This window comes from Manis pentadactyla, chromosome 3 (assembly GCF_030020395.1).
Source record: "Manis pentadactyla isolate mManPen7 chromosome 3, mManPen7.hap1, whole genome shotgun sequence".
Lineage (NCBI taxonomy): Eukaryota > Metazoa > Chordata > Mammalia > Pholidota > Manidae > Manis > Manis pentadactyla.
The window spans coordinates 199396567-199409556 of record NC_080021.1 but is presented as its reverse complement, the minus strand read 5'-3'; the positions used below and the strand labels follow the sequence as shown (position 1 = coordinate 199409556).

The window sequence follows — 12990 nt, the reverse complement described above, 5'->3', positions numbered from 1 at the left end:
TGTATATTTTATGTAAATAAGGCAAAAGCTGAAGAATTCTGGTCAAAAAAGACATACTTTCATTGATCAGTACAAATAAGGAGACATTCTTAAGGGGACTTCCAACCTATGCTGTCTGAACAAACTAACCAAAGAGTGCACAGTAGTGACTTCTGCTGAAAAACTCCCTGTCTAAAATGTATTATTAAAAGACATAAGAAAATATGGAATGAATTTTAAAATTAGATTTTTATTGGAAGAAATACTCAGAATGTTCAAAAATATCTCAACCCTCTAAATCAATTTTAGATTTTATTCACATCTCTGAAGGAATTATAGATTATCTTCGTATGTCGACTTCTTAGATTTTAATAATAATTCAACAACTCTCCTTCATCTTGTCTGTTGTGGACGTAGTAGCCCTGCCTTCATTTTCTCTTAACTGTGGTAAGAAGTAGACTCAAAGGACTCCTCAGTGATAAGAAAGCTGAAGAGTGGTGGATCGCCACCCGAGGAGAAAACCAAAAATGATTCCTTGCTTCTGAAATACATCTTCAGTTTTGTGTTCAGATGTTGGTATGTCAGATATCTTGGGAAATCACAGTATCACCAGATTCTCCAGACCCCCTTGTTATTTCTTGTTGTGTGTTGATTTTCTTTCATATCCTCACTTAGTAATAAACAGATCATTCCAAGTTCACAAAGCCTGTGACTCCTACCCAGCCTGGTAATTTGTGAAATTTAAAAAATATTATCACCTAATAAATATTGAAGTTAATCTCTCTGGGGTCAGTTTCATCATCTGAAAAATGGGAATAAAAATAATAATCATTCCTACTCATAAGACACAAAAATTGAATGAATATTTGTAAAGCATTCTGAACAGTGACTGGGATTTAATAAGTGCTATGTAAACATTTACTGAACAAATAAATACAAATTTTAAAAACCGTGGAGGGTTTTAGAGCTAGGTTGACTTGAATTTGAACACCAATACTACTGTTACATGATAATATCTATTTATCAGAATTAAAAGAAATACCCTTTAAAAGGGACTTAGAATAGTGCTTGGCACAAACTAAACATTCAATACATATTAATTATGTTATATTCTTACTACTATCAGAGTCTGTTTTGGACTTTTGAATTTCTTGAACTGTTAGCTCTTTTCAAAATAAAAATGAATTTATTGTATTATCCGCAGTGGACGTGAATAACATCAACACTTAAAGCAATTTTAGACTTGGCTAATCCTTAATGTGAACAACTCAGGATTGATCTGATTGTCGTTGTTATGTTGTTGTTTTTGGCAATGCCACACACATTTGAATCAGTTTAATAAAGCACACAAAATGCCCACTTGGCTTCATACAGCTTCTTAAATCCAGGAATAAGTCACCAACTATATTATGCTCTATTGAAGGCACTTATTTTTGCTTTTCCATTGCAGATGTCTGAAAGGTTATATGATGGACACAGCGATAGATACATTCATCTGTCAGGAAGACGGGCGTTGGTTCCCTGAGAGAATCTCCTGCAGTCCTAAAAAATGTCCTCTGCCAGCAAACAGGACACATATACTTGTTCATGGGGATGATTTCAGTGTGAATAAGCAAATTTCTGTGTCATGTGCAGAAGGATATATGTATGAGGGGGTTAACATATCCACATGTCAGGTAAGATCGTCTATCTTAATTAGAACATGTGAGTATATCTCATTTATGTATATTATATATATATATGTATGTGTGTATGTTATATATGTGTGTGTTTGTCCACACAAGCAGTAGTGTGCTGTGCTGAAAAGAAAAAATGCCTCAAGTTTCTAATCATGTCGAAGAATTTGAGAAGTTTTCTGGTAGAAATATAAGAAGATTATCTTTCTTCCCAATATCCCCACTTCTAAACTAAGAAAATGCCAAGGGTAGGTAAAAAGCACCAAAGTTATAATTTTAAAATATCTGTAACAAGATATTCATGACAAATTAACCAGAAGTCATTGGTCTACACAGATGCTCAAAGGAGCCTCAAGTCCTATTTTAGACTGTTGCCCAACTGAGACACTATTTCCTCAAAGGAAACAGAAAAATATTAGCAAGGGACTAACAATCTTCAAGGAAGACATCTGTGTATGCCTCACTTTACCCAAATAGAAAGCAGAAAATTAGTAACTCTAATCATGATGTGGAGAAATAAAGCAAACGTGTATATATAAATACAGGTACATATATATTTTTAAATTATGTGACCCACCCCAAAATATATGATAGAATGTTTCCCAGTATTCATGTTGGAATGGAGAAAAGGAACCCATCTTTCTTAAATCTTGGGTCCTATGCCTCAAAATTGCCTTTTGTCATAAACCTTAGATTTAAATGTACAATTATGTGAAATAGAAGAGTGGATTGGTACAAGTCATGGAATATTTGTATCAACCATTCAGTTGTCATGCATCATAATGAAAACAAACTACTTGATGTTCTTGATTCTTTAATGGATTATATTAGGAGGAAAATGCTTGTTTTATATGGGTAAGAAATGCCCAAAATATTTGTAATATGTTAAGGCTATCTAATAATTAATGTGTTTTTTAAGGCCACAGATAGTATCAGAAGTAGGACCAAATTTTAGCTCCTTTTTACTGTCATTTTGGGAATTATTCTGCTATACAACCAGTATCTGCAAGCTTCTTCATTCATACGTACTGACCCCTAAGTGTAACTGTAATTCATTATTTCTTATTTAGCTGGACGGCACATGGGAGCCACCATTTTCTGATGAATCCTGCAGTCCAGTTTCTTGTGGGAAACCTGAAAGTCCAGAACATGGATTTGTGTTCGGCAGTAAATACAGCTTTGAAAGCACAATCATTTATCAGTGTGAACCTGGCTATGAATTAGAGGTAAGTGAACAAATTGTTTAACTAGAATTAATTTGTTTTTCCAATAAATTTAGGAATTTTTTGTATTAGCATCAATTTGTTTCACTGTTTTCACCCTAAAAGATTTTGTTATGCTTTGTTACCTTATAATCCTAGCACTTTCCAAAAAATACTTAAAGTGTCTTACAATTTTAAGAGACAAAATAAGTCTCAAATTTAAAAAATCAAAGCCATTAAAAGGAAGAGGAAGTTGGTATACTAAGCCCCAGACTGATGCTGTTACATAGTTGGCTCTTGGGTCTGTGTTTCGGCCTCCTGTCAATCATAGTGTGCAACGGGGCAGTCCATCTGTTATCATGGGAAGTGGCCATAAGGATTTAGGAATGCAAAGCTGGACTCCCCTCAAGCAATGGGCTCAAATAGCTTGCCAAATTCTTGATTGAGATGCCAGGTTCCACATGGCAGGTGTGGCCTGAAAAATCCCTCATTCTAACCAAAACCAAGACTACTACTCTTGGTTTGTAATACTAAAACCTCATTAGCAGCACCTAAATCTCCCTATTACTTTGGTAGGAAGGCGGCAGTCAGTTTTGTTAAAAGCATGATCTTATCGTCCAACTTGGAATTTTTAAGAGGACTGTTTTATATTGCCTAATGTCATCTGGCTTCTCAGGAAACTTCTTTCCTGTTTGTATTGTTGTAGTGGTATTTAAATGTAAATTTTGCAGAAGTGTTTATTGCCTGTGGTTTGTTAAATTTATATAGTATGTTCCATTATTTTCTGACCATGCAATAAGAAACTTGTTGTGGTAGGTCCTTGAAAGCCAGAACTAGGCTTATACAGATCTTGTTTTATGTCCTGAAATGATTTAAACATAATGGTTGATTGCAACTGGACATTTTTTCTGTTGTGAGAGAACTAATTTTGCAATTTGTTAAAAAGAAAAGTGGTGTAAAATGTAAACAAATATGTAGCAAACTAATGGGTCATTAAATTTGAGGAGGTAGATAATTTACCTTTAAAATTTTTGGACATATTCCAGTATTAACTACAAAATCGAGAGAGGTACTACAGCAGTTGTTCTCGCTCTGAGCTACATGTTAGAATCGCCTGAGAAACCTTTTTTAAATATTAATATCTAGTTGCTTGCAGAAATCACCATTCCAGTTTGGGGAAATGAAATGTGAAAAAGATTAGCCTAAAAAAGTTTGTTGTATGAGATAGCAGTGAACCTGCAACCTATGTTAACTATGTTAAAAAGACTCTGAGGCCAACTGAATGAGGCTCCCACAGGCCAAGATCAGACCATTTTAACATCAGGAAAGGCAATAACTTCAATTGACTGAAACACATCAAAAATATCATGAATGACTCTAGACTCATAATGATGCTAAAATAAAATTATTTGGCACCCATTAGAGGATGCTCATGAACAAACTCGTTATTTTGAAAACAGACAATAAAAGGGGGAAAATTGTCTTTTCAGTGCTGACTGGATGACTAATAACCAAATAGTAGATGAAGGAAAGTTTCCTTTTATAGAAGTATTCCTGTCAATAAATGAAAGAATTTAAATCTCAGGATTTGTGACTCTTACAATAATGGATATATTCAATTCATTCCATTTTTTAAACATACTGAGCAAATATACCTCTCTGACATTTCAAACACGTTTCATCAGTCTTTGCTATTGTTGATAATTAGTTGTCATTTAACTGGAAAGTGAAATAAAGTCTGTACCTTAATTACACTAATCAGCCAGGGTATGAATTTTGAAGTAAGTTGATGAAAACATTTCTGAAAGTCTAAACCTACTTATTAAACTATATTTATGTAATGAATTTATTTAGCATTCCATTGAGAGAGTCAAGTACATAACTAAGATTACTTTGCATTCCCTTATTACTTTTTCATTGTAGATCTTGTCAATGATCTTTTTTCATCGATTCACAGGGAAACAGGGACCGTGTCTGTCAGGAGAACAGACAGTGGAGTGGAGAGGCAGCAACATGCAAAAGTAAGTCAAACGACACCAAGCAATCCTGAAAGTGATACTGAGGAATGCTCTGTGGCCACATGTTCCTTATAAATCAGTTTTGTGATTTTTTAAAAAGATTTTTGATCAACTCCATAAAATGTATAAGAATCTTTTTAATGGGCTTTTGTTCAAGGGCACCAAACCAATAAAAATGTCATGAATTGTGGTAGAGATTAATGATTAAATTGGAACAGAGTACAAGATGACTGACTCTGGAATGGCAAACATTTTGTTTAAGAACTAATTAACTATTAAATGGATTTGCATTCTTTCTGTGGGTTGTTTGGTTTTTCTTTTTTCTTTTTTGCCAAATAACTACCTATCAGAAGGCTTAGTACTGTCGCTTTTCAGTGACAGCACTAACCAATATTGACATCTTTTAAAGTGATGTTGGCACATCTGTCAAATAAACGAATCTTCACATTTTTGTGGAATTTTGCATTAACTCGTTTTATGAGAACAGCCAAGTTTTTTTAGCAAGATGGGAGTGAATTCACATGACTTTATTTCCAACATATGGTCCATGTGATTCCTCTGCCAGAAGCCCTGTATTTAGAAACAATAGTTACAAACCAATCAAAGTGGCAAGCTTTCATTTTTTTTTCTCTTATTAATCCTGGGAGAGTCATAAAATTTTCAAGCCAGAATTGGCCTTTTAGATCGTCTAGTCTAAACAGCCTCTTACATGATCCAGCCGACATAGATTGGACTAAATAAGATGAGCACGATTTATGCATCTTGCCAAATGATAAATGGAGACGGAAGAGATAGAGTGATCTGCCCAATATCATAAATCAAGTCAGTGGCAGAGCCGGCACCAGGGCTTGAAGTACTTGAATATTTGTTCACAGTTGTTTCACGGTGCCTTCTGGAGTAGGTGAATGAGTTGATTTTATGTACACTGGAATCTTAAGTCTTTTACGGCATATTATACACTTGAAACTCAGTGGAGAATATATGGCTGTTTTTAATTCTTGAAAACTTGCATACATATTAAGCAGAAAAATGTTTTTAAAAGACATTGAGTAGCATCTCAAGTCAAAGAAAGACCTCATGGGCTTGACTGATAGCATTTTTTATCTCAACTGTTCATGATCAAAAAATGTGTGAATGTCTGTACAGAGGGAGGAGGAGTGGAATGAAAAGGAAATGGATATGTCTTAACATAGAAAACCACCGTGGTGTTGGCAAGGGACTTGTTTCATTTGTCCAGCAGGTTTAATTCAAACCAGAAGGACAGTGATTTGTATAGTTTCTACCTCTGAAGTGGAAGACAGTAATAAAAAGTTCCATATTATTCTGGGTTTTTTCTCTTTTTTGCCTAAACTATTAAATAAGTGATACAAGTTCTTTGCAGAAAATTGGAAAACACAAATAAGCAAACAGAAAATAATTGTGTTAATCCCACCACTCAAGGATACAAACTACTGATATTTTGATATATTTGACTGTATACTTTTTTCCTAGACATATAAAAAATTCAAATATTTCTGGGGGGGAAAAGGGCTCATACTGAGCAACTTCATTTGAAAGATCCTTATTTAAGTTACTAAATTATTAAGCATATTAGTATCTATACCAGTTTCCAGGGGAGCCTGTTCGAGTCAGTAGGATTCCCCAGACCAGTGCTTCTCAAAGTGTGGCCCACAGAGTGGCAGCATCATTAGTACATGGACTCTTGTTAATAATGCAGATTCCCAGGCCCCACCCCATCCTACTGAATCAAAATCTGCATTTTAACAAGATCCCTAGATGATTCCTATGCACATTAGTTTCAGAAGCACTGCCTTCAACCTATAGATTTTAGCTTTCAGCACACTGGAATATCTGGGGGAACTCTGAACACTTCCTCACCCAGCTATATCGGTTAAGTCAGAATCTCTGGAGATGGAACCCCACATCAATACATCTTAAAGCTCCCAGGTGATTCCAGCATACATCCAAAGTTACGATCCATGGTCCCAGGACTTCTGCCAGACTGGAAGAAGTCAGCATCTAATCCAGTGGCTGTCAATGCTGAGTGAGCATTAGAATCATTTGAGAAGCTTTTGAGAAAATACCAAAAGCTAGGCCACAGCACAAAGATTCTGATTGACTTCGTCTGGGATAGGGCCCTAGGCATAAAAACTTCCCAGGAATTCTAATGCATGGCCAAAGTTGAGAATCACTGGTCTAGACCACCTCCTCTACCTTCACAAATGTCACAAAAGGAAGACTCCAACTCACTTTTTAGGATTCTAGAATGAATGATCCTGCTTTCCTCATTGCACATGCACATTAATAACATTGCTAACTGATGCACAATCATTCTTTATAGCTACAGTCCAAATACCCATCAATTTATGGAGTCTGTATATCCCTAGAAGCCATATAAAATGTCCCTTATCCTAGTTTCCCCCCCACACTCATGGTTCTCTGTTCTTTACACATTCCCATTATATTTTACCTTCCAACAATTTAATCTTATCTCTTCTTCCAAGTAGTATGACCTTGACCAAATTATTTAACCTCCTCTCTAAGCCTCACTTTCCTTCAACAGTGAAAAGAAATAATCTCAGAACTGTTTCAATAAAGATTGCTAGATTTAGCCCCCTCAAAAAAAAAAAAGGACACCCAGTTAAATTTAAATGTAAATTTTAAGTTAAAAATAGTTTTATAAAATAGTTACATATATTTATTTATCTATTGTTTATCTGATATTCAAGTTTAACTGGACATCCTGTACTCTACCTAGTCAACCCTAGTTGTAAGAAACAAATTTGATAATGTGTAGAAAATTCTTGGATGCAGTAGCCGCTAAACAAATAAGAATTCCTTTACTTTACCTACCTGCTCATCCATGCCCTCAGCTTTATTAACGACAAATGGTGGCAATATATATAAAGATAGCTAGACTCGAGAGAGCAAAATATGAATCTTTAATTGTCTGAACGTATTAATCCAAAATTTATCCATGCTGGGGGTTTTCCCTCCTTCAGTGTGTATCATTGTGCAGTGAATACCTTTAGCAGTTGTAGCAGAAGAATGAGGATGGGGACAAGCATTTAGTATAAGACCTTTATTTCTCTTTTTAGAGGCAAGGTGTGAAGCTCCACTTGGGTTTCTGAATGGGAAAGCTGATGTTGAAAACACTATTGCTGGACCCAAGGTGCTGTATTCCTGCAACAGAGGCTACAGCCTTGAAGGGGCATCTGAGGCATACTGCGCTGAGAATGGAACTTGGAGCCACCCACGTCCCCTCTGCAAACGTGTGTGTTGACTTTAAGAGAGGTTTTCATCAGATTCAGTTTCATACTCACTTCCCAATCGCCAAAAACATAGAGGACATGCCACTGATAAGTGAGACTGGCCCAGAGAAAGCAATCTGTACATATCCAAACCAAATACTATGGGGTATTTTAAAAATCTACTTGTATTATCTAAAATATCCTGTCCGTTAATCAGCTTTCAGCTCTCAGCAGAGTGCTTGGGTAAATTACAAGTCAAAGACACTAACAGAAAATACAACTCAGTGAAAAAATTTGACACAACTGTATTAAGAATTTGGGGATGTGAAAGGGGTGAAGAAAGAAAATATATTTCATATGCAATATTAATGTAATAAGATGTATAAATATGGTCAATGAAGATAATTGGTTATAATCACTGGAATGAAAACAGTATTCACAGGCAAAGCCTACACTGAGCGAGCTCTGGTTATCGCGTTAAGTGTTATCAGACAGTAACTGACACTCTAGGATTCAGCTGATGCTATGCCACTCACAAAAACTTGTTAAGAGCCCATTGAAAACTGGAAAAACTGAAATGGCTTGAAATATGTTTTGATATGTGTGTCACACCCTGCACTAAAAGTCCTTGCGCTATCGCCATTTCCTGTTTTAAGTTCCAATATCCTGTTTATAGAAGTGTGACTCTGAAGTTATATTCAGCTCAGAAATGGCTGATAATTCTCAGGGTCCTTCTGAAGGATGTTCAGTAAAAGAAAAGTAAAGTGAAAGAAGCATTCACAATAATATTCTTCAAATATTAAGGGAATGTTTGACACACCCCTTGATTTCTAGCATACTTTTGTTTCCCCACTACTGGGCCATATTTTCAGATAACTATTTAATATGCCATCTTTAAATTTTAGGACCATGTGATAGGAGTTGAACAACTTGGTGTTTTCAAATCTGATCTGATTTTATCCTTACACATAATTTCATGTGGGAGAAAAACAGTTTGTATTTAATGTTTGAGGCTCCATATTTTTTTTTTTTTTTTAATAATTATTTTTTATTGAAGGGTAGTTGACATACAGTATTACATTACATGAGTTTCAAGTGTACAACACAGTGGTAGAACATTTATATACATAATTCTAGGTTCCAGCTATCACCCTACCAAGCTGTTACAATATCTTGACTATATTCCTTATGCTATACATTACATCCCAGTTACTAATTTATTTTACCATTGGAAGTCTGTCCCTTTTTTTTTTTTTTTTTTTTTTTTTGTGTGAGGCTCCATATTTTTAAGCTATTTTATGTTATTGTCACTGAGAACTCAGCTCCTACAAGGTTCACACTCTGCCTTCATTAGAAATGAATTAAGAAAACAGGGAAAACATCAAGAAGTCTTTTCTTTTCTTTTTTAACAGCAAATCCATGTCCTGTCCCTTTTGTGATCCCAGAGAATGGTCTGCTTTCTGAAAAGGAGTTTTATGTTGATCAGAACGTGTCTATCAAGTGCAGGGAAGGCTTCCTGCTCCGGGGCCCAGGCATCATTACCTGCAGTGCCGACGAGACGTGGACACAGACAGGCGCCAAGTGTGAAAGTAAGTCAGCAAGTAGAATCCAGTTCATTTCATTAGTGCAGAATGTCTTCTCATTTTTGTGAGATTATTTTCAATCAAGTAACTTAAATGCAGATATTTAGATAACTGTCTTGTCATAGTTATCAGCTGCCATGTTGATAATTTTAAAAAATTAAATAAAAAAGGATCTTTGACTCCCAAACATAAGAGAAAAAAACTTTCCAAAACTAGGTGAAACCCTACCTGACCAGGATTCACTGAACAAATTTTCAAAATATGTTCTTCTAAGAACAACCAAGATGTTAAAGCTAAAATACATAATTTTCTCCACGCTGCCAGAGTCCCTAAACTATCTTCTAATAGACTGTGGATGCTTTGCCAAGCAGAAAGTTATTCCACGGTGATTCTCAAATTGGAGCCTGCATCAAAACCACCTGGAGGACTTGTTACAAACAGATTGTTGGGCCTCTCTCTGGAGTTTGATTCAGTAGATCTGGGCTGAGGCCTGAGAATTTGCACTTCTATCAAGTTCCCTGTGTTGCTGATGGCAATACTGCTGGTCCTGTGACCACAGGTTGAGAACCTCTGAGCCAGCACCATGTTGATGCATAACACACAATCTGACAGCATCTGCAACCTTAGGATAATTCGACATCTCCACATTACACTTGCAACATCTTGCCCGCACAATATCCTGCCCTCCAGGTGTCCTTATAGTCCAAGCTACTTCTTCTACAGCAATCAGTTAACAAATATTCATTTGTTAATGAATAATGTCTAACCAGATACAAGCACTGGGCTACATAGTATAAAATACTATGCCCACAATGCCCACCATCTTCTTAACACTTGCAGTCCAATGAATAAGGTAAGAAACATGCATATGAAGGCCATGGGGATTCTGAATTCTATCCTCAAAACTTTCTAACTCTAAACTCATACTAGTGCTGTAACCTCTCTGAACCTTAGGTCCCTCGTGTGTTAATAGCACCAGTCCTACCTATCCTATAGGTTTGTTTTGGAGAATAAATGAATTGAGTATTAGCAATATTTCCTGTTAGGAAGAGGTTCATCAATAGCCCAAGTCCCTGAATTTTCAACGAGCAGCCAACTGCAGCATGAGAATTTTGATTTTACTCCAGGAAAGTCTGTACTATACTTCTAGCTGGGATTTGGGTCCCAAATCCTTATGAAATCTACTCCAGGTGGAATTGAGCATGTATGAGCTTTGACCCTCTAGTTTAGAGCCGTCAGCCTGAATGAAAGCAGGCCCAGTGGCCTGATTCTGCCCAGATATCCTCACACTGGTCTTGGCTCCCTGAGACTTTCCACTCAGGGCTCTGGAAGAAAGCCCAAGGAGAGACATGCACTCCCTACAACTCTTCCTGCAGTGCATGCTTAATTACCCCTAGATATTCTTGAAAGGATCGGGGGTTGCCGTGGAGAGACTCAGACAAGTTTGCTATTGTTGTTATCCTCAAATCCTCCTTGCATTTTCTATTTAGACAGGAAGTCTTTGATTTAGAACAAAGTCTCCTTCCTGAGGATCCGAGCAGAGACTTTCCTCATTCTTTTCAACCTCATCCTGCTATTTATCCCGACAAATCAGTGATTAAATATACCATATATGAGAATCACCAGGGAGAGTAAGAGCAGATGCATAAGCTAGAAACCCCAGAAATTTATAATTTTAATAAGAATTCAAGGTGATTCCCCATATAGGTGGTCTGAAAACCATGCTTTGATAACCTCTTTTATAAACCAACCATCAGTGAACCATAATCTGTCTACATGCTGCTGCCCAAAACTGGGAGTTCTTTCCCTCTGATCCACTCAAGCTTTCTAGCCTCATTGAAATGCCACTTTCACTGCAATTTGTCCCTGACAATCCTAAGCATCATTAGTTGCATTCACCTCAGTTTTTCTATAGCACAGTATCCAGGTCTCTAATGCAACTCTTTTTAAATTGTACTGCAGTATTTCTTTGTCTTTCCCCAAGTTGTCTGAACAAGGGGAAAGGGTCTTCTCTTGTATTTCTCTCCAGTTCCAGACACACACGTAGGCATTAATACATATTTGATATCTGACTGGCAACTTAATGTTTTTAATCACCTCAGAAGGAAAAGAAAATTTAGAATGATCATACAAATTGATCATCCCTCTGACAGGTTTTTAATAGTATTACAACCACAAAGTGACCTTTTAGAGGCCAGTTCATGAAGAGTCATTCAAAAGTTAGACTTACACAAACTGGATACTAATTAGAGTCCTGACTCCAATCCAGTCCTTGTCATGCGAGCTACGCCAGAATAACTCGTTATCTCCAGGCTTCTTGTAAAATTCTCAAGGCAAAATTAGTTATAAATTTTTTTATTTAAATATATAGTACATGTTGCTTTTAAAAGAGGATTTTCATTCAATCCCACACATTGCACTGCTTTACAGCCTTGAAAAGAAACAAAGTCACTGCTTTACAGCCTTGAGAAGAAGGAAACTGATGTGAGACGTTGAATGTCATAAACCTCCTCAAGCCGTGTAAATTGAGTTTCTATAGACTAGAGACAATATTCATTTATTTAATCATTTTTCAAATGTGTATTGAGAGTCAATTGCATGCCAGGCACTGTTCTAGGCACTAATAAACAGCCTTGATGGAATATGGAGTACTGCAATTAGTGATCTCTCCTCCAAAATGGTACACTACAAATAATCCCCATGCTTCTCCTCTTCTGATTTGATAAGCATTAAATTCTCTGGAGCAGCCTTTTTGGCAGGTACAAGGGCTCATTCTTTGTTTTCTGTAGACTTCTCGCCTTGAATATAAAATAGCACAGCTTCAACATTTAAATGAAAAGACAAAACCTTTGATGTTGCATGTCTAATTTTTCTAGACCACAGCAGATTATGCTTTTAGTTCCTAGTATCTTTTAGAAACGGTATAGGTGAAAAGGTTACCTTTATGCATTTTATCTTTGCTCTTTAAATTAATTCCGTCTTAGAGATGACACTGCATTCTCTCTCATCCCCTGCTCAGTTAGTGGCACAGGCTTCACTGTTTTGTTTTCCTGTAGAAATCTCCTGTGGTCCACCAACTCACGTAGAAAATGCGATTGCTCGAGGCGTACATTATCAGTACGGGGACATGATCACCTACTCGTGTTACAGTGGGTACATGTTGGAGGGTTCCCTAAGGAGTGTTTGTCTAGAGAATGGAACCTGGACATCACCTCCTATTTGCAGAGGTAAGGAAATACTTGAATGGTTATTTCTTAGTGAAGCTCTAGGGAAATGTATAT

At 36.5% G+C, this 12990-nt stretch overlaps 1 protein-coding gene across 1 annotated transcript in view; it reads left to right on the top strand.

Annotated features, from left to right (window-relative positions):
* The window catches only part of SVEP1 (sushi, von Willebrand factor type A, EGF and pentraxin domain containing 1), a 157588-nt gene that overhangs the window by 134466 nt on the left and 10132 nt on the right, over positions 1–12990 (top strand). Inside the window, exons 39-44 of the mRNA XM_036903354.2 lie at positions 1430–1655; positions 2726–2881; positions 4815–4878; positions 7974–8147; positions 9539–9715; positions 12766–12936. Of these exons, the coding sequence (XP_036759249.2) occupies positions 1430–1655; positions 2726–2881; positions 4815–4878; positions 7974–8147; positions 9539–9715; positions 12766–12936 (968 nt within the window). The remainder of the gene's footprint in view (positions 1–1429; positions 1656–2725; positions 2882–4814; positions 4879–7973; positions 8148–9538; positions 9716–12765; positions 12937–12990) is intronic.